General features: G+C 41.9%; 1 protein-coding gene across 4 annotated transcripts in view; it reads left to right on the plus strand.

Moving 5' to 3' along the window:
• Kcnab1 (potassium voltage-gated channel subfamily A regulatory beta subunit 1) overlaps positions 1–26,384 on the plus strand; it is a 466,662-nt gene that overhangs the window by 357,965 nt on the left and 82,313 nt on the right. For all 4 annotated transcript variants that reach the window (XM_017590798.3, XM_063281680.1, XM_039102125.2 and 1 more), the window contains exons 3-5: positions 21,052–21,089; positions 24,335–24,414; positions 26,230–26,274. In XM_017590798.3, the coding sequence (XP_017446287.1) occupies positions 21,052–21,089; positions 24,335–24,414; positions 26,230–26,274 (163 nt within the window). The remainder of the gene's footprint in view (positions 1–21,051; positions 21,090–24,334; positions 24,415–26,229; positions 26,275–26,384) is intronic.

A 26,384-nucleotide genomic window follows, 5' to 3' on the forward strand; every position in this document is an offset into this window, starting at 1 on the left:
GCAAGGCTTTACTGTGGTAGATGAAGAACATATAGAGAAGGGCAGAATGGAGCAATGATGTAACTAAGAAACAGTCTTGATGAGAAGAGGCGAATCCTACTTGGGCATTGCAATAGCTGGGACAATTTTTGAATACACAACCCCCCCCCCAGCCATTCCGACCTAGTAGTGTCTAAAGAAACTGATGGAAAATGAGTAAATATAGTGTTGAATGACCTCAGAGCTTCTGCAACACTCACAACTTGAGGCTACTAGGGTAGGTTAGTGAGCTGATGCTTTTTCCAACGGGCCCTACCCTGGCTAACCACAGCCAGCTTCTATAGTGCACCTTACAAGCAGACATAATGGGCTTCTTTGTAATGCACTGCATGTGTGCAGAATGTACTGCTGGCTCATCTCCCTCTGCTTTTGAGATGCTCTCGCTGTGCTTAAATATTGTGACACTGGGAGAACACGGCATTAAACACTTCACATGGCTAGGATTATTTTTATGACATCCCTCATAGTTCCCATTCCAATCGCTAAAGCCACTGCCGACTAGCCTTCACACCCATTATTATGACAACGGTCATAAGCATTTATAAAGTGCTTCCAGATACTTCCAAGACCATTTAAAAGTACAACTTCCTTCCTCAAAGATTTTTCTGTACAATGCAAACAAAATGAAGTATCAGAAGACCAAAATACCCACAGAATCTAAGTGGCGTAGGAATATTAAATCCACAAGAGAGTTTTAGGCTTGTCACTCTTCCTGAAAAATTCTAACAAAACTACAATATATATACACAGGAAAATTAGTAGGCATTTTGAGTTTTGCAGAATAGGACTTATATGTATAGGTGTGGGTATTCGTTGATGTTGGTGCACTTGTGCACACAAGTACATATGCATGTATATGCCTCATGTGTGGAGGCCAGAAGTCAATCTCTGGTGTCATTCTTCAGGGGTACTTGGAACTTGACAAGTAGGTTACACTAGCTGCCCAGCAAGCCCCTAGGGATCTACCTAGCTCCATTCCCCAGTGCTGGGATTATAAACACACATGCCCTGCCCCCAGCCCTTTTACAGGTTCTGGAGGTTGAACTCTGGTCATTGGGTTTACACAGCAAACACTTTATCCACTGAGCTGTCTGCCCAGCCCCCACCCAAGTGGAATTTACCATGAATAGTTAATGGATAAAATGCTTTTAAGAATTGCTCACAAAATCGTTTCTTGGCCTTTTGGCTAAGATCAAGTGAAGAAATGCTCACCGCCTGATCCTTCTGAATAAGCATCGTTGCTGGCCACATGCCTTTGCTTGAAAGAGTCCATTAGGACCAAAGACACAATTGAGGGACAAAAATAGGCCAACATTCCATACAGCAATTAGAAGAGAACTCAAGAAGAAAAAAAATTCAGAACCCACATTTGAGCAACTAGAAGAACCAGTAACAATTTATAAACATGGCTTTCCTGAAAAGAAATGGCTTACCATTATGGAAAGACCAGCTCCTTTCAAAAGAGGGAGATAGATTCAGGAAAAGACTATGTCCTGCCCAAAGCCAGTGGTAGAGCCAGTGGTTTCTAACAGCCCTGGAGAAATATTTACTTCAATCTTCCTTGCACAGATTCAGTATACTGCCACTGGCTCCATTGTTTCTGGGCTCATGGTGAATCAGAATAGCGACAGGAGCATGGAGGAAGAGTGTTCACCTCATGGTAAACGAGAAATAGAGGGAACCACAACAAAAGGGCCAAGGCAAGATGCAACCCCAAATGCATGACTCTGAAGACCCGATGCCCCTGCCAGGTTCCACCTTTCACAGTACCACCACCTCCCATTGGTCTGCTTCTTAACTCATCAACCATTTAACATCAATCAGTAAGATCAAATTGTGCCTTAGTCCACACCCCTCAGGATCTAGTCATCTCCGGAGATACCCACTCCTCTACACTCAGAGCTGTGTTTTACTAATGCCCCAGGCATCATCTCTCAATCCAATCTACCTCAGTCATCATTCTCCCTCAGCAGCCTCATCCACATGCAGCCTGCAGGTACACACAGCCACTGTCAGCAACCACTGTCTTGTCTCTACATCCTGCACTTCTGCTTCCTACATGAGTTTATGATGGTTAGTGTTAATGTCAAGTCTAAAGGATCTAGAATCCTCTAGGAGGCAAATCTCTGTACATACCTGTAGGAATTGTGTACCTTGTTAGCCTCTTAGAGAGATCATCTTGATTGGTTCATTGATACGGGAAGATCTATCTGAACTGTGGCTGGGACCCTTCTCTGGGTAAGAATACTGGACTGAGTGCAATAAGAGAGGGAGAGGGGGGATGAGTAAGGAGGGGGGGAGAGAAGAGAGAAAGAGATGAGTACTACTAATCATAGTACTACTAATCATACTCTGCTTCCTGATTACAGAGTCCATATGACTAGTTGCCTCAGGTTCCTGCTACTTTGACTTCCCAGCCATGATGGATTGTAGCATGAGCTATGAGCTGAAATAAACCCATCTTCCCTTCATTGCTGTTGTCATGGAATTTTATCATAGCAACAGAAAAGAAACCAAGGCATAGTTGCATCAGACACAGAGGTCTTATGGGCAATAGGCAGATTCAATATGATTTCTGGCACCAGTTGGCTTTAATCTAGAAACTATTAGAACATAAAATGAGTCTTTGAATCTCTTTCCAGCACTGGGGTGAGCAACAGCCATGAAGAGTTAGACCCTTCTAGTCTTATTCAAAGCTCCCTGGATGTAACCAAAGCCGGAATCAGTTTCTATCCAGGATAAGGCATATTTTCACCTTGAGCCTTTGAAGTCAGAATGCTACCCAGTAAAGACATTTTGGTTTTGTAGATGCCTTGAATAATGTCCTGTCATTTCCTTGTTGATACACTGCCTAGAAGATACTATGTCTTTCCTCATAGCTCCTCTACTGAGAGGCATCATGGTCACAGCATGTGTCGTATATATGCAGCTCATATCAGTGTTCCCTCTACATTTATAGAGAGATTCTTCTTTAAAACCTTTTTCAGGACAGAACTCAAATGCCAGTCAATCATCTTGATCAGCAGTACACTGGAGTCCCTCTAACAGTAAAGGAAAACTACTGAGGAGATCATTTGGGGTGCCATCTTATAGCAGAGTGAGGTTGTGCTTCTAGGATGCTCAGAGAATGACAGCCACAGATAGCTATCTCTAGAAAAACAGCATAAATGCTGAGCTTTCCCATTGTGGGTCAGTGTTCCTTTTTTTTTTTTTTTCTGGAGCTGGGGACCGAACCCAGGGCCTTGAGCTTGCTAGGCAAGTGCTCTACCACTGAGCTAAATCCCCAACCCCCATGGGTCAGTGTTCATATGCTGTAGGAGCCCCAACACAAGACAGAAATAAAGTCCCTGGTCTCTCTCAGTCTACTGGGTATGAATCCATCAAAAAACTTTCCAAATCATTTGAGCAAAATCCTGAATCCAAGTAATGTAAAACAGCTTCCAAAAATACTGAAATTTCTAAGCCATATGCTAGAATCTCAAGGTGTGTATAGACAGTAGACTTGTTTGGCACATTTGAGAAGTCAAACTATGAGTTCTGTAATATATGTTCCATTATTCGACTGACCTTAGAGTGAGAAAATGGATGTCATAGCTCCAAGCCTCATATCTCATTGGCTGTGGTATCCTTCCATGAACCAATTCCTTAAGGCCTGCAGATAACCAAGACCTACTCCAGCTGGAGATATGGTTTTGTGATAGAATGTTTACTTAGCTTGCATGAGGCACTGGATCAATTCTCAGTACCCCATAATCAGATCTGTAGAGATGATCAGTGGTTAACAATACATACGTCAGTTCCATAAACCCACATGGCAGCTCACCACTGCTTGTAGTTCCAGGCAGATTTGAACTACATGGGAACCTACACTTTATGAGCACATACCCAATCACAGCCATATATATCTAAAAAATAAAATAAATCTTTTTTAAAAAGGACTGAGAAAGGATTTAAAGCCACAAAACTTCATTCTAAGAAGAAATATAGGGGACTTTTTCTTAAAAAATGAAGCAGTGGTTGGCTGCCATAAACACAGGACCACTTTGAAGAGTTAAACCTTTTTAGTCTTATTCAGCTTACATGCCTTTCTTAAGGTGTTGAAAACCAAGCTCCAGTATCTAAATTCCAACTGCCTCTTCAAACTGAAGCTTGTTCAGTGTTTAGTAAGTCAATTTACATTCATCTCTTGCTACCTCAGTTTGCCCAGTGGACACTTTTTCTTGACTTTTTTTAAAAGATTTATTTATTCATTTACTATATATGAGTACACTGTAACTGTCTTCAGACACACCAGAAGAGGGCATCAGATCTCTTTCTTTACAGACGGTTGTGGTTGCTGGGAATTGAACTCAGGACCTCTGGAAGAGCAGTCGGGTGCTCTTAACCACTGAGCCATCTCTCCAGCCCCTTGACTTTTATTTTTAAAGATTTCTGTTATTTTTGTTTTACATGATGGATGGTGGCTGCATACATTTCTATTTGCCATGTGTGTATAATGCTCATGGAAACAGAAGAAGGTATTAGGTCCCCAAGAACTAGAGTTAGAGACAGTTGAAAGTGGCCATGTGGATGCTGGGAATCAAGCCTCTCAAAGAGCAGTCAGTTTTCTGAAATGCTTGAGCCATCTCTCCAGCCCCCAGCTCTGGATTTTTAGTACAGTAGTTTTAACCTTTGAAGTTACAGTCATGGGAGCGGTAACTGCTCTGGCCTGCATGTGGAGGTCTGAGGACAGCGTGCAGGGGCTGTTCTTGCCTTCCAACATGTATGACCCAGGAATCAAACTCGGGTCATCAAACTTAAAGGCAAGTACCTCTCTTGCTGGGCCTTCTAACCATTCCAGGTTTTTGATATATTCTTTCTTACGTGTTCCTGATCATCTTGAAGGATCTGTGAGATTAGTGGCTCATTTACAAATACAAACCTCATCCTAACACCTGGATAATGAAAACATGCAAAGGAGGACGTCCATGAGAGCGGGGCAGAAAATACTGCTAATGTTCATTTTATATTTAACAACTAATTAAAATGAGAAGAGAAAGAGCTGCCCAACATGTAATTATAGAAAGTGGGTGATGAGGTAATGAGCAGAAGCTAAATTAGAGCTGACAGTCAAACCACGGGGCTGCGTACGGCTGAAGAGCAGGAGCGGGAGGATGAAAGGCTTACCCGGCGCTCCGAACTCTAACAAGTTTTTCCAGACATGGCTTCACTTTCCTGCTTGGTCTCTGACCTCACCTCCCATTCATACACTGTAGGCGCTACCATGCTATCAGCTTTCACTCAGGAGAGATTCCCAATGCCACCGGTATCTTTTCTTAAGCGCTCTCCGAGGAAGGCTGGGTGAGCTGAGCGCATCCTGCCAAGGGGGTTGGGGGGAGGGGGTGTCCAGGACACTGCTGGTCCTTCCATATGCACATGGACCAAATGGCCAATGAACAGATTCTGTGCTAGGAAAGTAGGATGAAAGGCCACAGGTCTAGGTCCTTACACAGCCAACACTGAAAGGGCCTGGTTCTCTCAGCTTTATTGTTCCCACAAGACACCCCTGCATTTTGAAATGCTGTGTAGTGGCAGTGATGCTTTCTGTCTGACTTGCTTGAGATTTGACCATCTACATGCCTCGAACAGAGGAGATGCTCAGTGAGTGCTCATTTAGGGAATGCATAGTCATGATCAGTGCCCAGAGATCTAGGACGGTTCTTGGGAATATAAGAATGGATTCAAAGCCTCCCTGTGCAAAGGTGGAGAAAGCCACAGACGCCTCTGGAGGAAGAGGACTTAGAGGCAAGAGGAGCCAGGACAAGGAAAAAGTGAGAAAAAGGGCAATTAAAAACCATCCTGTCACAGTACAGAGAAAGGGGTACAAGATACAGACACGGAGCACATGAGGAATTAGTCACCTATCTCAGAGGTATGGAAGGGAGCAAGTACTGCTGGGAACTGCCATATTTGGTGTGATAAACGAGAATCTGTCAGTCTGATAAACAAATATGTGCCTTAGTTAGGATTTTCTTGCTGTGAAGAGACACCATGACCACAGCAACCCTTATAAAGGAAAATATTGAATTAGGGCTGGGTTACAGTTTCTGAAGTTTACATTATCATGACAGCAAACACAACAGCATACAGGCAGGCATGGTGCTAGAGAAGGAGCTGAGAGTTCTATATCTTGATCCAAAGACAGCAGAAAAAGACTGTGTCCTAATGGACACAGCTTGAGCAAATAAGAGACCTCACAGCCCACCCCTTAGTGACACAAGCCATTCCTCCTAATAGTGCCAGTTCCTATTGTCTAAGCATCCACACACATGAGTCTATGGAGGCTAGACCTATCCAGACCACCACAGATGGCATTTTGGGGTTATTTAGGAGTGGAGGTATTTGTGTGTTTATGACAGGGATCATAACTCAGTGTAACTCACAAGCCCCTGACTAGCTACAGGTACTAGAACCACAGGCTGTACCACCATGTCCCAGCTCACAGCTATTTCTTTTGGTTGCTTTTGCTACCCAGTCCTCACTCTTTTCTAGGCTGGATTGGTGCTTTCCAGACAATAAAGTCTTGTTCAGAGGCTTCTTTTATGTTCCATCCCAATCCTCTAAATGACATAGCCCTCAGGCCCTGACAAGACACTGGAACTTTTTGAGAAGGTGTCTTCTTTTCCCACTTATGGCACCAAAAATTAGAGGCCATAATTAACTCTTGCCATTGATCTCACCATCTGGAAAGGCTCGGAGGGACTTGGGAGGGCTTTATAAATACTTCCTAAGTGAAGTAATAAATTTCAGCAAGAAGAGAAACCTAGAAAGGGAACTATCATGGGAGAGAAAACGATAAGATACAATCTTGAAGTATAGAATGCACAGAAACCATACCAGGAAATACAGAATGCACAGAAGCTATACCGGGAGAAACAAAATGCACAGAAACCATACCAGGGGGTGCAGAATGCATAGAAGCAGTACCAGGAAGTACAGAATGCACAGAAGCCATACAATGAAATTTGAAGTTTTTGTTATATGATCAGCAGTCAAAATGACTTATTTCCATTAGTCACTTTGGTCAGATGCATTTATAAAAAGTTAATTCCAATCATGGTAGTCAAATGGCAGACAGCAAGTGGGAAGGGCAGGAAAAGCAAATGTGGAGACAAGCTTGCAGAGCCTAACAGTCTCAGTTTTGTAGTTGTGTAGAAGACTCAAATGTGATGACATGTGAAGTGGTTCCTGTGACCTAGCCTCATGTGTCTCTACACCATGAACATGTGTAAACATGTATAAAATACAGGTCAGAGTGTGTGGGAAATAAGGCCTGATGAAAGTATCAATAATGGGAAGAAGAAATGAGAAAGGAAGCATGTTTTCAATTAAAAGTATTTTTGATAATTCCATATATTAGTACTATATTTACAGCATTTTCACACCTCTTTCTCCCTTCCACTCTCTTTATCCTTTCCACTCCCTCTCCAATTGAAGACTTTTTTCTTCTTTATAATAGTTATATACCTATACATATGTATATATAAGATCAACCTTCTGAGTCCATTATTATTATAGTTGTGTACCTATACATATGTATATATAAGAACAACCTTCTGAATCAACTTAGTTTGCATTTATGATTAGGCTTGAGTACTTGGGATGTCTTTAAACATGTAAAATACTATAAAAAATAGGGAGTTACAAAGTCCTGGAGACCGAATGGAACATACACTAGTTTCTGGCTATGTTCTTTAAGAAGGACAAAGATAAATAAAAGTAGTCAAATAAAACTCAAATCTGAGGAAATAGAAAGTGTGAAAATGATAATAAAAGTAAATCATGGTGGTTAAGTTGGCTCAGGTGGATAAAAACATTTGTCATGCAAGCATGACAAGTTGACTTTGATCCCTGAGATTCACATAGTGGAGAGACTAACTTCCAAAAAAAATTGTCCTCTGACTTCCACACACACCTTAGTAAGTGCATTCATGCATACACAGATACACATGCATGTATACACACACACACACACACACACACACACACACACACTTTTTTAAAAATCAGCATGAAACAAACACTGAAGCATTCAAGACACCCAAATGATACCAACAGTAGTACATGGGAGATAACTAGTAACTGTTAGAGTGGCATCTGTGAAGAAAATCAAAGCATAGAATCCCAAGAAGGCTAGAGATATGGGCCTGGGAGAGAAAGGTCCCTAGTGGGAGCAGAGAGTGCTACTATGTGCTGTATGTTCATCTTGTGTGCATGAAGCAGGTTCTAAGGAAAGAATTTGAGGGTAAACAATTTTCATAGAGATGGTTGAGGTTGTCACCATTTTCATAAGTAGAGAAATGGAGTAAGAAAGGAGGCCAGCCATTGCACAAGCCAGTGTGTAGCTGGATCAAATAGCCCCTTAGGATGAAGGAACCAGCGCATATAGATGCACACCATAGGTGAAGAGCTGGGCCTTTGTTGACCAGCAGAGCTGTGGGCAGCTGAAAGCTTGTGGGGAGTTAAGCAGATCAGCAATCCTTTTTGCTACAGGAAGCTGGTAGATTGTGTAGTAGAAAATAGAAAGCATTTATAGTTTGTCACCATCATTTTTTCCCTATAGAGCTAGGTGTCTGCTCTCTATGGAGATTCAAAGAAGAGGTGTTAAGGACAAACAACTTCTAAAGAGGGAGGACTGGCCATGGGTCCACTTTTACAACCTGTGAATGATTTTCCAGTACAGATCCAGTATCTTTGTTATAGGTAACAAAAAGCCAGATAGTTGACCTATTCACATTTGGGTTTTGCCAGGAAGATGTCATGAATGGCCACTAAACCCATGCGACTGAGGTCTGAGCAAGAGAAATTTCTAAATCATAAGGGAACTAACAGCCTGTGCGATCCTGTCCCAGAAAACAAGAGTGCTGATGCTTTTTTTATTTTTTAATCCTATCTTTCTTTTTTTTCTACTAAGCTATTTTTACTGTAGTCATTTACTGCCACTGAGACTTTTTCACTAGTAAAATCAAGGTCAAAGAACCAGAGAGAATGTAAAGGAGTAGAATTGTCTTAGTTATTTTCTGTTGCTGTGAAGAGACACCATGACCAAGATGATTTATAGAAGAAAACAATCAATTGGGGACTTGCTTGCAGTTTTAGTTAGTCCATTATCATGATAGGGAGCATAGTGGCAGGAAGGCAGGTATGGTGCTAAAGAAGTATCTTAGAGCTACATCCTGGTCTGCACTTAATAGTCAGAGAGAAACACTGGGCCTGGCATGAGCTTTTGAAACTTCAAAGCCTACTGCCAGTGATATACCTCCTCCTACAAGGCCACACCCCCTCACCCTAATCCTTCCCAAACTGTTCCACTAACTGTGAACCAAACATTCAAGCATATGAGCCTATTACAGCATTCTCATTTAAACCACCACAATCTGTAACTATTTGGTCAAACTAAAGGCCCTACAAGGCATTACAGTCTCCAGCTTGGGGTCAAAGCTACCTTCTGCCCTCTCTGCTAAATGGTTCTTCACCTTATTATGATTTCTTTTCCTAGACTGTGGTTTCTCTCATGAATGGATTGAGTACATTCCCATGATGTCCAAATAATCACTTAAAACTGTTGTTGACTGTGGCTGCTATTCTACCCACATGGAAAGCTTTATCAAACACATACATATTGGAGAAGAGAGAAGGAGATGGGGGGTGAGGCAGAGAGAGAGAGACAGAGACAGAGAGACAGAGAGACAGACAGAGGGAAGGAGGGAAAGAGAGAGAGAACAACTAACTATACCTGGGCCTTTTCTCCAAGTGTCTAAACAATGATCCCTTCCTAGCAGGGGTGTTTCATCAGTTCTCCAGGTGGTCCCACTTCCTGGACTGGAGTTGAGATTCATTGACCTGGACAAGGGACACCAACCAAGTTTTGCCTGAGAAGCAACCCTGACTTGCCTGAGTTACTTGCTTATCACTGGCTGAGTAGATGAGGAAGTTTGGTACATATGAAAGCAATTTGCTTCCCTCACAGCATGCAAGAGACCCAGCCAGAAAATGGGCATATAACCTTCTGCTCACCAGTGTGAGAAGCAAATAAGGAACTAGGTGTTCATTTTTTATTTACCTTTGCTTCCAGTTTAAAAAAATAATCTTTGAACATTGCAGTGTCTTTTTAATATTTTTCTATTTATAATGCTCCACCTCAAAATCCATAACAAATAATGACTTTCCTGAGCTTTACTCAGTTGGATTTCCTTTAGAACTGATGATATATTCTACTGAGTTGGGCTTTCACTGCAGTCTCTAAAGTGGTATCTTCCTCTAGGACTTCTGTTGGTTCAAACAGTTTCTGTTAGGAGCTAAGAAGGAAAGTGAATCCTGGTCATAGCCTGGGTGCTGCTGTGCATGGATGAAATGATCTTACAGTGTGAGCTGTAGAGTATCACAGCCCAGGCCTAGTTACCAACCCCAGCACTTGTCAACAAACAAACTCAGATCAGAGAGGTCATGATTGACAGACATGATGTCTATAGAATATATACACAGTGACCAACACAGTATATTCTCAAAATAAAAATATTGGTTGGCATAATCATCATCTCACTTCATCCTCACAGCTATACAATGAGTAGGTATCATTACCCATTTTAGGCATGAATTAAGTCTCAAGAGTGAATTAATGAATTGTCTGTGGATATAATTTGACATATATCCAAAAAATTTAAATATGCCCTTAAGAGTTGTTATAAAATAAGAAAAATAGTTCTATAATGTGCTGCCTATTAACTGAGGAAGCAGTTAATTTACAAAACTGAATTGTTATGTTATTAGAGACAGTAATTAACAAGACAAACAAGCCCCTGTCCTGAGGAAGGGACTGTTAGTACCTCTCCTGACCTTTGAAAGCCATTCTTCTTTACAGCAACTGCACAAGACCTGTACAAGATCAAGTCAACCAATATCCTAGATGGAGTGGGAAAAGGTTCATGAATCCTCACTCCTAACAGAGGAACTACCTCTGTATTGGTCTTCTTTAAAGTTGTAACTCTCTGTGGACAGGTCTACCAGTCCTGGAAGTATATGGACAGCACAAATCAGAATCAACACACACACACACACACACACACACACACACACACGAAATAGTAACAGTAAAGAGGACAAGACAGGGGGTGGGGAGAATCTGCAAAGAGTTATGGGGAAGAGTTTAGGGTGAATATGGTAAAATACACTGCTTAACATTCTCAAAGAACTAGTAGATTATGTTTTAAAAGAAGCCATCCATCATAGCTGTGCTGACAAAACCTTCTGTTCCTGAGATTTTTGAACAATCACAAAACTACCAAAAATGGAGCATCATCAGGTAGCTCTCTGTTCCGGTGCTCCTTCTGGGAACACCTCCCTCTTTCCCCCAGTCAGATTCACTAAGACCATCAGAAGAAATAGATGACACTATGCTGCTTTAAGATAGCATATGTTAGTGTTATCCTACCTTGACAGTTCACTGGATTCATGATGACCTCCCAGGCTCCCTCTAGAACACTCTACTGGTGTGTACTTGGACATGTGGCCACTAACTAAAATAATGATGGATTTATTCAGATGAACTTATTTCCAAGCAATGAATCAATAAAAAGAGCAGGCAACAAAACATTTAGTTGAACATTTCTGTCGTTGATTGATAATCTCTTCTCTCCAACTCTTGATTCATTTATAAGACACCCCAGGAACATGTGACAACCCCATGTTTTATACTGTCCATGGGGCTGAAAAGTTTCTTAGCAGTTTGTTAAAGAATGTCCCAAGAAGGCCTACATTCTGTGTTTGAGATCAATAGAAAGCTGTTAAAATAAAACTATAATGTTTATGTTCTTTGGTTTCTGTTTACCTAAATTTCTGGATTGCTGTCCATATCATATGATGGGAAATTTCACTGTATCACCATATAATCAGGACCGTGCTATTACAATATCATTGCCTTGATGCTGAAGCCTGGTTGGGAAAGCTAATACTTATAACAGCAGCTTGACTTTAGAGGCCAGGTTTCCAGGAGCTATTCTGTGTTTTTCTCAGACATAAACTTTTCAATGCAGCCTATCATTTGGAAGGACAATGGCTCTTTGTTAATCAGTCTTCTTCTCACTGAAACCAAAAGCCGAATAGAAACAGCTTGAGGAAGGTTGCATTTTGGCTCACGGTTTCAAAGGCATCAAACCATGGTGGCTAAGAGGGAAATTCATGTCATGGAAACCAGAAAGCTTAAGAAGTCAAAAACACACCCTCAGAGCTTCCTTCATCTAGACCCCTCCTCATACTTTTCATCACCACTCAATAACACCCTCACATGAATTCATCACAGGATCAGTACACTCACTATGGCACATGCTAAACATCTCCAGAAAACCCATCATAGACACACCCTGAAATGCCCTTCACTAATCTCCTAAGTGTCCTTTGACCTAATCAAGCAGATAATCAAGTTGACCATCAGACATTACATGGAACCTGTACTAAATTGAATCCAAAATTAAAGATAGATTACCCCTGGTTTTATGATTTAGAACTATTCCACTTTGTTCTTGAGGTTGTGTTAAACTTCTGCACACAATTACTGAGAATGGAAAAGTTTCTATTATTTTGATAGAAATAGAAGAGTCTGCATAAAAAGTGTGTGTTATTCTATAGATGATGCAGAAATACCACCCTTAACTTGGTAAAGCTATAAATGTTCTATTAAGAAAAGATTATACATATATTTTTAAAGTAAAATTATTAGCAGCAAGTATTTATAATTACCAATGAAGTAAAGTAATGTTTATATGCAAGTTGATGAATCTACAAATGAACATAGGAACTGAATTAATCTAATTAAATATGGCAGAGAATGAGAATTATTTTAGGTTTTCAATCAATTGTCATAAATATGTATATATATATGTATATATTGTTTTAATTCTTTTATAGCTTAAGAATTTCTTAGGAAAAGCACATTTGTATTCTACCTTCAGTAAGAATGTTGCACTATTCCTACTCTCTGAATACAAAATTTGCCTTTTAATAATATTTAATATCATGAACATCTGGTCATTCATGGCCCAGGGTAGGACCTTGAAAGGACTGTTGCAAACATTTTTCATCACTTTTTAAATTATTATCTTCTCATTTTTCCCTAGATACTTTCCTTGCTTTTCAGGAAATTAAAATGTATTTCTTAGCAGATCTTAGTGTCCACATGAATTCACACTGTTTTTTTTTTATGTTAGAAACAATACGTTTTCAAAATTATTTCTGTTTGAGGTAGAACACCTCTCTGAACTATCAGGTAACAACAACAATTCAACAAAAATGTTCAGAGATAAAAGAAACAGTACAGAAGCTCACATTGGCTTTCAAATTCTTGGTAATTTTTCAGAGTTCTAGCCATACTAATTTGCTGTGAAAAAGCAGGATAGACCCCAACGGAAACTAAAATACGTGTTTGAGCACAGACTATATTCAAGTGTGCAAAAATCTCACAAGATAAAAGCATTGACTATCCTAGTAGAAGGTCACATTTTGGTAGAAGATATTTAAAATATTTTAATTTGTTTTAAGAATCAAAAATCTTTTTATTTCTTACATCCTTTGTTATAAAGGTCATAAAGAACTTGTGTCTGCCCCACCCCTTTAACCCTCAGAACCTCAAATGCGCACACATTCTCAGAAGGTCAGAGGCCACTCTCCACAGATGCATTGCTAGCCAGGACTCCCTTCTGCTACAGGTTCCATTCCTGAGCAATCTGTCCCAAGACCCTTCCACAGCTATCATACATTGTCATTAGTCAGCCTTCAACCAGGTCTTGAGTTTTAATGAGTGTGCCAACTAAGAGTTGGGTCCCTTTTCTGTGTATGAGACTGGGGTGTTGCTTACAGAACAGCAACACCCTTAGACAAACCCTGATTGAGGTGAAATTGAGAGAATGCCTAAGTGTGGAGGTGACTGGAAGGCATGGAAACAGATAAATGGCATTCTTCATCCACAGATGGACAATAAAGAAAAGAAGGATGTATAAAGCCTATCACAGTGAAGGTTTCCACTGGAGAGACATTTGGCAGACAGAAGGGTGTGAACAGGATGATGTTACAAACAGCAGATGTACAATCGGCTGGAATGGAGCATGGGGTAGGTAGAGGGCTCAAAGCACATCACCCAAAATCAGCATGGGACTTTGGACAGTGCGGCTTAAACAGCTTACCACTAACGAGCCCTGGAAAGTCACTGCTCTGACACTAGAATTCCCCATATGTAGAATAGGTGGTATTTCCAAACACCGTTGAGTTTTCCCACATGGATTAGAGCTGAAGATGCACCCAAAAGAGTCTAGACCATTGATTCTCAACCTTCCTAATGCTGCAGCCCTTTACTACAGTTCTTCATGTTGTGGTGACCCACCCCCAACTATAAAATTATGAAAATAATTTTAATTTCTATACTATAATTTGCTACTTTATAACTGTAATTTTGTTGCTATTATGCATCATGATATAAATAAATATCTGTGTTTTCTGATGGTCTTAAGGTGACCCCTATAAAAGAGTCATTCAGTTCCCATCAGGGTCAAGACCCACAGATTGAGAAACGCTGATCTAGGGAAGCGCGCGCGCGCACACACACACACACACACACACACACACACACACACACAGAGTGAATCCATGTAGCAGACACTGAGGACTTCTTTCTCATCTGACTGTAGTTTCTCATCTTACTACATTCCAAGTGGTGGACAAAGGATTTAAATGGTGTTTAGTCATTAAAAGTGTGTGTGTGTGTGTGTGTGTGTGTGTGTGTGTGTACTCTTTAACTGTAAATGGGAATACTACTTGCACCTCACCTACCTTGGAGACACGCTTTAATTCCGCATGGCCTTCACCACTTCGTTGTCTAGTTTTATTGCTATTTCAAGCTCTTTTGTAAAGTGCAGGTGTAAGAAGATGCCAGCCTCGCCCCCTGAGAGCCTGGGTGGTATTATTGGTTCTTGTAAGAAAAGGTAACCAAAATAAAAAGGCTTAGCTGATACCACATTTGTTAACTCTGGCCAGATGCTCATTAGCAACATACTAGGAGAGAGAGAGAGAGAGAGAGAGAGAGAGAGAGAGAGAGAGAGAGAGAGAGAGAGAGAGAGAGAGAGAGACTGCAGCTTGTATCCAAAAATAATGGCCAAGCTCTGGGTAAAATGCTGACAGATGCGAGGCAGTATGAGGAGGGATTATGAGAGATGTTCCTCCATCATTTGCAGGAGGTGTGGCCTTGAGCTGTGTCCCAGTCCTGCAATACAAGCCTGCATCTCTGCTGTGGCCACAGTAGGGCTTCTCAGTGGGACATGCCACATTCAGACCTCTTGACTACTTGTTAAAGACACAGGTAACTGGGATGCAGCTCAGATACAAATAATCAAAATCTCATCTCGGAGTGGCGCTTCTAGGAAATTCTAATGCTAACCTAAGATGGGGAGTTAATGGTGTCACTGAGGTAGAGACCTTTTCTTATGTTTCAGCATTCTTCTAAAAGACCTGGGCTGATTTTGTTTGTTTGTTTATTGGCACCAGCTGTTATCCTCCTAGTGAGTAGAAGACTCAGGACTCCAGCCCAGGCCTGCCTGAATACATTGCTTCCTCAGGAAATGGGTGTCTCCATTCTATACCCTTAAGTTGGTGTAATGTGACAAGTATAAGAAGTGAATTCCTCAACCTTACCTTAACTACCTGTCTAGACGTCCCAGACCCATCACTAGAGACTTCTCCTCAGTCCACATTTCTAGGCCTAGAATTTCTGGGTTCTTTACTTTGTTTACTCTTGAATTAATGTATTTCTCTTCATGAATGAACAGAGTTCTTCCCACATCATCTTGTCATTAAAAGAATCATATTAAATAGCAAAACCACCTTAGCTCTTTTGGAGATGATATAGTAGAACATGAAATCATAGAATCAGAGACCCCTGACTATACGGCTGCTGCTCTATCATCCTTCAGCAAGAACTGTGGCATCCCTTTCTTCAGTGATAGTTGGTACATCTTCCACAGTGTCACCACTCCCTCTCACTGGCGTCCTGCAGCAAGGGAAAGGATTATCATAGGGCCCTTCTCCAGGAAAGGAAATGGCTATTGTACCTAGGGATGGTAGGAAGCATGTCAACCACTTAGAAACTAGACGAACTAATAAATCACTAATGGACATTATTCATCATTCCTCAATAAATCAAAGTACATATGCTTAGTAGGAAACTGACCCAGTACTTTGAAGACTAATGATAGTCAAGCAATTCAGTTCAACCTAGCCAATGTTGACCAACCATCTACTAAGGCTCCACTTTCATTCTAGGGATTTGGAGAGTACGAGATGTGTGAAGAAAGTGTGGGGGAAAGCAATCCCCTTGAACAAAGTAACACAAATGTAATAATAGCTAACTTTCCAAAAGTGAAATGCGATTTTGGGTTTTTTGTTTAGTTTTATATATATATATATATATATATATATATATATATATATATATATATAGAGAGAGAGAGAGAGAGAGAGCTTTATAAGCTTGCCATCACTCTAATAGCATATATGACACTGACTACTCATTTACCTCAGAGTTGTGAAGGTGCAAAGTCTAAGATTAGTGGGAGCAGGAAGTGGTGGGAGGTAGAGGGAGCAGTGAGCTTGACCTGGCCTCTATGAGGTCAATTTGTGGCAGCACATCATGACAGGAATACGTGCCTGAATGAAAAAGTGACCTTATCTCAAATAAGAACCAAGAGACAGAAGAGCCAAACTTAGTCCTTTCATAACATCTTCCTCATGAGAGTTGCCAAGGGCTTACTTACCCCAGTGACCTATGACCTCCTATAGAATCTACCTCTTAAAATTCCTACCACTTCCCAACAGCACCTGGCCAAACTCCCAAACTATAGCAATAATGTAAGCATACATCATGCATGTACTGTTATATATTGATAATTTTAAGCCATTTGAAAATGAAATTATTTAACTATCACTATTTTTTCATAATTCATTGCTGCTTTGGCCTAACATCTTTTCTTCTGTATGACAGTGTTCTTCCAGCTATCTGACTTTAACTGTGATATATACAGCCTGACATTCTTTTTTTCTCTATTTATTTATCCACTTTACATCCAGATCACAGCCTCCCATCCTCACATACACCCCCACCTCGAACAGCCCCTCCTTCCATCCCCTCTTTTCCTCCCAGAAATGGGAGGCCTCTCCTGGGTACCAACCCAACCTGGTACATCAAGTCATTGCAGAACCAGAAACTTCCTATCCCATTGAAGCCAGACAAAGCAGTCCAGTTAGGGGCAGGATCCACAGGTAGGAAACAGAGTCAGGGACAAGCCCTGTACCACTTGTTGGTTTTTGCTTTGTCTTGTTTTGTTTTTCTGATTCCTTTTGGAATAGAACTGCTCCTAAGACTAGTGTCATCACGTAGTGGTTGAATCACTGTCAGTACGTAAGCGTAGGCCAGCCTTGCCTTCCACTGAGGTGTACATACACTTCTGGCTTTCGGAGTTGAATTCAGTCTTCAATACTATCGGTAACTACATAATAAAAGTGAGCTAAATGATGCTGGTTTATTTGCATAAAACTTGAAATCAGAGAACTTTTCAGAATCCAGTTTTGAACAACATTGTCTCAGACGATGAATTTTAGGCTATAATTCTCATCCAGAAATAGATTGTTATTCCTCAGTAAGTGACTTCCCCAAGGTTTGTCAAGTCTGAGAGGAAGAAATCATAATATAGGCAAATATAGGTTCTGCTATAATGGTGTCTTGACTTGCAAGTTATAATTATATGATGGTACAGCAGCAATATACATTTGGTAGAAACCATACTTTGATTTTTGTTATGGCGTTAGGGATGAAATCTAGGGTCCTGTGCATGCTAGTCTAGTACTGCCACAACTGGCTAACCCCGAAACTTTTGTATTTTGCATGTGAATTTTGGTCCTTCCCTGGGACAGAATTTGCATTAAATACTGTCATTATGCTAGGCAGTAGCAGGTGGGGAAGCCTCCAGTCAGCTAACCTACCATGAAGGGAACTAGACTGCTGCTTAAGTTAGGATACTTGGCAAATGAGGCATGTGAAACATTAGGCTTATGATATTTGTAACACATGATAGATGTACCAGGCCATAACCTTTTTGTAAGTCAAGGAATGTTCCTGTAGAAAGATGTTCAAGTACAGATGATTTGTAAGGTCAGCAGGAAACTCGGGCTCAGGGAAGTCTCCAGGACTCAGCAGAGACGGGTCTACTCCCATTGCTGACAGGAACAATTAAAAAAACAAGCAAACAAAAAAAATTGCTTCCACTGCACAGCACAAGCAACCCAGCAAATTCATTAAGCGCTGACCTAATTTTGCTTGAAGAGATAGAAGAATAGCTAATTTGTGGGATGCGTTACTGAACCCTTGGTTTGTGCCATTTTAGTTCTTTGCCCAAAGCCATTTATAATGAATGAGAAAATTAAATGAGGGGCTCAGGTATAGCCCTCCTATGAAATAATGTCATCTTTGGTCCTTGGCTTGTCAACCCCACCCACCTCAGGCAACACTGACTTTGACCAGTGTATACTCAGTTTCCAAATGAGCTGAGACTTCCCCACATCACACAAGACAGCCATTCCTCATGTTTTTCTTTTCATGAGCCCCCATCCAAAAGTTCTTTGACCCCTTCAAACGCTCACCGTACCACAGTGTGCTGTCACCCATACCTGCTTTCTCATTTGCGACAATAGAAAGTGGCTCCAGTAACTTAACTAGTGCTGAGTGTCTCATCCACGTACCTCACAAGCTCCGCTAGTTCAACCTTCTCAAATGTTTGTTCTCTGACTCTTAGAAATATGTAGTCTGTGGAAAGGTTTTTGATGCGAAGCATTCTTTTTCCTCTCAATACAGAGCTGCATTTCACAGCATCTCACTTATTTAACTCCCATTCAGAACCAAACACTGCCATTTCCTCAGGCCATTAAGTTTTTCAAAGAGCATCTTTTTTGTGTACAGTCACGGCTGTTTTTATTTTGGTGCCTCAGGATAGGATTTTTTTTTCCATTTGTTTGGAATATTCTTTGGGGGGATAAAAAGGCTATGTCAGTTTTTTTCTTAAAACACTAATTTTTTTTTATGTACAAGTTCATGCTCCTCTTATTTTTGCTGTAAGAAAAATGACAATAAACATATGGTATGAAGCAGTAACCAATATACTTCAATGTTAAGAATACATGGGGAAACACAGGCGGTGGCAGGAGGGGAGGTTTTCATGAATTGGCATAGTCTTTCACAAAGGTACCCTCCCCTTTCTCAGTTTGGGGCATACCTACCTAGAAAGAATAGTGTCCTTTGTTGTCAATGTTGCTGAAAATCCAAACTTTTTCAGAAAAAACAATTCCTGTGTGTTTACATGTCAGTAGCTCATTCAAAATTTATTAACTACCAAGTTGGTTAATTGCATCCTAGTGAAGCAGAGCGATCCTGCAAGCCGAGGTCAGCTGCGGGCTGCCGTTCGCAACCTCTGCAGAGAGAAGCACACTCAGATGATCATGTATTTACTGCCTCTATTTCAGTCTTGGAGAAGAAAGACGAAGGGTGATTCTGTCACCGTACATCCGTGGGTATCACACTAACTTAGAGAGAGTCTAATTCAGCAGCGTGATACACTGAAAGGGACAACCTTCCCAAAGCCAAGCATGTCTGTGAGAGCTCGGGTTTCTCACTCGGTGTTGGCTAATGGGAGATTGCTCATCTCTAAATGCGGATAATAAAATTGCCTTTTTGAGCCTGTCAGATGATTGAAGAAAAAGTCTTAGTATACTGTGTGGCGTCTAGAAGGTGTGCTGTAGGGGAAGCTGTGGCTATTACAGAGGAATGAAGAATACGCTGCCAGCAGCACGTCATTCATGCCCTGTACACACCAACCTTGCCCATGCCCTAACTGCACCCACTCATGTGCAGATCTCCCTCTCTCCCCTTGTTTCACCCTGTGGCCTGATGGTCTATACTTAGCTCATCAGCACCTTCTAGCTTTTCCAAGCTCTTCTCTGTATCTGAAATGCCAAATCCCTTACCTCTTCATTCCCTTTACTCCTGTAAGAGTCAACCAAGGTGTCTCCTTCTCTAGGAAGTCCTCCATGAATGTTTTCCCCCCAGGCCTAGGGTAGAATGCTCTCCACCATACTGTCTTGAGTTTGTCTCCGTTCGAGCATTGATCAAGATAACTGTTAACTATGAGCTAAAGACAGAAACCATAGCATTGCCTCTCTAAGTGCATGAGTATGATGTCATTGATATACTTAAGGTTTCCCCCCAAAGAAATGAATGAGGAAGGGATTGACTAAATAGGTTTGCTCCTGCTCAGTGTCTTGCTTTACACATGCTACCAGCTTTATCCTCCTCCCTCTGCCTTCCCTGTCCTTGCCTTGGCTCCTGCCTCTACCTTCACCGCAAACCAACAGAGACTTCCCAGAGCAGAGCAGACAGAGAAGCAACATTAAAGGTCACCACCCAGGCCTTGTAAACAGAGCCTCACAGAATGTCTGAGGAGGTCCTCTTGAGAAGTAACAGAAAATACAAAACAAATTCTTGTTGGGGCAAAGGCAAGAAGTCAAGGTCTTGCCCACTGTGCTTGCTGTCAGAATGGGCCTTTAACTGCAGGAGAGGAACTACATAGCACTGTGAGCTACATAGCACTGGCTCTTGTGGATTTGGTCCTATAGCAGAAACAAAGTCTCACATAGGCCAGGGCTGCCTGCCGCAAGCATCCATGGTGGCTTGAAGAGGTACTCTGCTCCCAAAGGGTCATAGTACCTTTCTGGGATATGTAGGAAGTAGACAGGGGAGGGGCAGAGGCTAGACAATAGGCTGCATGTGCCCTCATCTAATTACATTGTGAACTATCTGCTTGATACAAAAGTCTGCTCTTATTATATACAATCTTTTTTTTTAAAAAAATGGCTACAAATAACACACAAATATTTGTTCTCTTCCAGGAACATGGGTGACATTCGGAGGTCAAATTTCAGATGAGGTAAACTGCTTTTAGCTTCTACAGTCCTAAGGAAGAAAATGTGCAGTAGGAATTGTCTTTCCTTCCTACCACTTTTTCTTAGATTTTTATTTACATGTGTCTGTCTGTCTGTCTGTCTGTCTGTCTGTCTGTCTGTCTCTGTGTGTGTCTAATTGTACTGACCAGTCATTAGGTAAAATTAGTTTAGAAGCAGATCTTGGGTAACTGGCTGGATGATTCCAGCCAAGCATGGTTTTAGGGGGCTGGCAGCAAAAGGTCTTTCAACAGCCAAACTCCCAGTAGCTAAGGAAAGAAGTCCTTTCTCCCCACAGGAGGACCCAGGTGCACATCAAAAGACATTATGACTGGCATCAGGTAGGGATGTATGAGGGTAGCACAGAGGCATATTCACAAGGAGTACAGAAAGGCCACAGACACTATTAGGCTGAGTTCGCAGCCAGAGTCACCAGCCTGAACGCAACCTGCCACTTCCTGGTGCACTGTGTAGAAGGAAAAGGACAGTGATGGTTAGTCTTGTGAGCAGATCTATTTCCCACCAAGTCTCTGATCTTCCCTTCATACTGTCTGTTCTCTGCTGTAGGGAGCCCATGACTGGGCATGCAGGACTGACCTCTTGGATGAACCATTTCAAAATTCCAATTCTCAAAATTGCACAATAAAGTTGTCATGAGTGGCTCCAGGGGCACTTACACAGATGCATACCCAACAGCTAGTGTCCTTCTGGAGAGCAGCTGTGAGAAGGTTCCAGCACAGCTGTCCACAAAGAGGAACAAGGATGACTGGCCAAACCCAGTCACACTCACAATCCCACCTCCTCTCTAGAGGTAAAACTATAAGCCAATAACAATGAATTTACCTCCCTGATGGTTCAGCTTTCTCTCAGACTTCCAGGTGCTCTCACTCAACTCAAAGCCGGTAAAAAAGAGGCACAATGTTCTAGGTACTGATTATCCATGCCACATCAGGAGAGTGTGAAGTCCCCATCCCTGAAGATTTTCAACATGCTGAATATTGATTTATCAGCATGATTTATCAGGGATATTAACAAACTTAGGAACTTGAGCACATGTCTTTCAAATAAAATAAACTTGATATATGTTTTTCATATGAGCAATAACTTCTTAAAGGTAATGAGAGCATATTTAGCTCCAAAAGCACGAAATTGGGGGATTTATTCCATACTTTTTCATCTGTAATGGAGTTGAGGCAGCTTAGATAGCAGAAACCCTGCTCACATTAGCTTATCCAAGAAGAGAGCATTCAATTCGATATTTAGGAAGAGAACCATTCTCTCCACTTTATACAACCCTCTGTATCATCTTCCTCTTTCCAAACCAAGAATGAAATAACTGCATGAATACTTAAGACTCAAAACAAGCAAGGCAGAAGATCTGTTTCTAGAAATTCTATGAAGAAGGGAAAGGTGTCCTGAGAATCGTCTGTAGCACCTCATTAGTGTGAATCTCTCATTGTGAGAGGAAGGTCTCTCACAAGACCTGTCCTGGCCGTGTGGCTTACAGGCCATTAGGCCCTTGTTGAGGAAGTGGGGTCAACTTCCATGATGCCCTCAGGCTCCATGAGGGAGAAGGAGACCCCTTCATAGGATCTCTTGCAGTTTTCAGATAAGGAAACCGAAATCTGCAAAGGTCAAATGATTTGCTCACATTTATTTATTTATATAGTAAGAGGACATTCGAGAACTGGTTCACATTCCACTACTGTGGCAAACAACCTCAAGAAATCAACTTTTAGGCAAGAAGGGTTTCCAATCCATATTCTTTTGGTTCTATTGACTTTGATGTGGTAGTAAGCCAGTACATTATGGCTAAGTATGAACTAGAGGACAGGAAACCCCAGAAAGAGAAGAGAGCCAGGAGCCTACCATTTCCTACCACTAGGCCACGCCTCTTAAGGATTCTGCAGTCTACAAAAAAAATGCTACAGACCAGGGACCAAATGCAAGACATTCCTAAGACATTTCAGATCAAGGCCTAAAATCGGTCTCTAGACTTAATTCAGTGTTTTCCTCATTATTCCACATGAGGTCTTCAGATCCTGTGATTGGGAAGGGTTTCTACTCTCAGTTGCTCCATTTCGAAACTTCTCCATAGATAAGATATAACTGTTACTTTCCTAATAATAATCCACCAATAGGCTATATGATATACCATAATAATTTTTACTGTCCTCTAAAACAGGACAGTCAGAATGAGGGAGACTATATTTGCTTTACTTTTCAGCTCTCCTTTAAAATAATGTCTTAATATTATCAAATTAAAAGGCAGTAACTGCTTTCTTGTGGGTAATGCTAGTGGATGTGCCCACTGGCCTACCCATGGTCTTGAGAGGCCAATTTTCAAAATACCAGAAACAGTCTAGATTAGAAATGCTGGTGAAGCAACTTTAGCCCACAATCAAAGAATATAATGGAAAATCAATTGTCATTATGTGCAAAGTGCAAAAAATTTTCAAACATCTAGCAAGCTAATAAGCAAAGTGGAGAAGGACTCCTCCACTGCGGTTTTCCACCATCCTCCTCTAGCTGTACGTCAAGCCGACCGTTGCAGGTAGCCCTCCCCTCCCCTGGCACACTTCTCACTTGCACCGAGCAGAGCAGCGGAGAGGATGGAGGGGGAGCTCTGATCCATTCCAGCCGAGCACAGAGGAGCTTGCTCCCTCCCCTGTGTTGACTCAGCAGCAGAGCATAGATGATGCTTATTGTTCCACTCAACTGTGGGTGGCAGGAGCCTCACAACAGTCATGATTGCCTGGCCTGTGATTCATCATCACAGTTGGCTCAGCCTTGAGGAAAGTCACAAGCTTTTAGGTCAGGAGTCATCCAACTGCCAGAAACTATTGGCTTGCAGAAAGGGGTTGAGAGACGGAGTCGGCTTTGGTACAAATGACCCACTTTGTCAGCCAGATTAGATGTCACTGAGGGCGTTCTCAAACAAGGTCTTCCCAGCAGGGTTGGAAACACAGATCTGAGCCCCTCAGCGCTCCCTGGCAATCAAACACACCCCCCAGGAGTGGGATTACAGCCTCCGCTCCGCAGTCTGAGGGTGGAAGGATCACCTGCCCTATGCTTTCTTCTCTTGTCTTCTTTCTCCTGTCACTCACAACAGCTGAGAAAAACAGAAGTGGCTAACGTAATCTCTGAGTGAAAGGAGGATAAAGGATTTAACATTGCTTCCCAGATAGGAAGATGCCTGGCATTTCTGACTGACCCATGTATCCCCTTGCAGGTTGCTGAACGGCTGATGACAATTGCCTATGAGAGTGGAGTTAATCTCTTCGACACTGCAGAAGTCTATGCTGCTGGGAAGTAAGTCAGAACCAGTCTCTGTCCCTCACAAGGCATCTGTGGAACAAAGAGGGGGTGTGCATTGGCAAGGAGGGGCTGCTCTTCTTGTACATGTGTCGGCAGGCATGTTCTTCCTCAACCCTATGCTGGTATTAATGAAAGTTGTGATTCCTTAATGATGCCAAGAAATCAACAACTTTTTCAAGCGGGCACTTCAGAGCCTACTCTGAAGACTGCAGTCTGCAGGGAGACCTTACTGGTAGTGACAAGTAACTTCTAGAGACTTCCTTTGGTCCTGAGTGTTGACTTGGCACTGTAAACACAGCTTGCTAAATTAGAACACATAGCTGATATTCTGTCAGGCCAGATAGCCAAGCACATGTCACATAACATAACTAGTACATTTTAGAATAGGTATGGAGCCCTGGTCTTCTGGAATGAACATGGGTGTCCAGCGTCCATCAGTAAAAGAAGACATCCATGGTGGAGTACAAGTACAGGCCAGCTGCCCTCTCTCAGGCCAGTTACAGTAGAGCTGAGGCTTCCCCAGTCAACTCCAAATAATCTCAGAGCTTTTTCTTACCTTGTATCTTCCTTCTCAAAGACATGTCTATGTTTAAGGATCATCAGAGGACTTGAGCATCCATATCCATGTTGTTTACAATGAATCCAAGAAAGGAAAGTAGAAGTTTTATAGCCTTGCTCCTTTCTGCACGCCCTCTTCTCTGGGGGTTTTCTCTGTTGAATCTTACTCAATACCAAACAGGCTAAAGCAGAGAAGGGGAACATAGTGACAGCAACTCCTACTCTGAGGGACAGTCATTTGAACCATTATTCACTGATGGCCACTGTGGAACTGAGGTAGGGTCCCAATAGCTAAGGTCACATGTAACATCAGCCAAACAAAGAGTAATGAAAAGATTCCAGTACCATCCTATGTCTGTCTATTTGGAGCGTTTACCATAGCTGGCCTGCATCATGATTCCTTGGAGGTCGTGCCCTCAAATAAAAACTTTTGTTTACATCAAATTGAAGCTAGCAGTGGCATCCAGACCTTGCTCAGCAATGAAGAAAGTACTGACTGCATTAACTTCCCTGCTCCAATCTCTGGCCGCCCAACTGCTTCTCATGCTTAGTGTCATACTGGGGGGGGGGGGGGGTATAAGAGAACATTTTGATCTCCTCGATCTTGTTGAATCTGCCTGGGGCAGTGGAAGTGGGGATACTCTTAGGATGTCTTCAGTGCACCTTTCTACAACCCAACCTTAGGATCAGGAAAGGTATTTTGTACTCTTTCCCTATCTCTTAGTCCTATGACAAACATTACTCAGTCCCTAGGACATTTCATATGGACCACTACATCTGTAATCCTGGACTTGGGGACACCTGAATACACATGTAGATTCTTTCTTTTTTACCAAAATCAACTGAGAAACCAGGATTTTCTGTTAAAACAGTCTGAAGCCTCTGGGCACAACTGAATTGTTCCAGCACAATATGGAAATAGGTGGTGTTGACTCTCATTGAACACCACCAAATGGGATATTTTTATGAGGGACCAAGCTGCCAGATGACTCTTCTGTTTCTTATGTCAGGACCACAGGCGGTCTCCTGCCAGTGCCAGCATTTGGCAGGTGCTTCTGGGATGCCTGGGAGCAGGATTCTGCGGGCATAAGCAGAAACAGGGGAGACTGTACCACCAGCTGAGTGTGCTTCTATTTTGGGAAGCTGTAGGCACTGAGATGAGAGTTCAAAAATGGGATGGCTCTGGTATTGGGTTGACTCTTGCTTTTCTGAGACACTGCATCCTAAGACACTGTCTGTTTCCCCTTTCAGGGCTGAGGTGATTCTGGGGAGCATCATCAAGAAGAAAGGCTGGAGGTACCACTTCTACCATAACTGCTAGTTTGCCTTTTAGACTTACTGATTTGTATCAGAAAAGCAAAAAATAAAGTCATATAGTACTAGAACAAAAGACTGTCCAAAAATTA

This window comes from Rattus norvegicus, chromosome 2, assembly GCF_036323735.1.
Source record: "Rattus norvegicus strain BN/NHsdMcwi chromosome 2, GRCr8, whole genome shotgun sequence".
Classification (NCBI taxonomy): domain Eukaryota; kingdom Metazoa; phylum Chordata; class Mammalia; order Rodentia; family Muridae; genus Rattus; species Rattus norvegicus.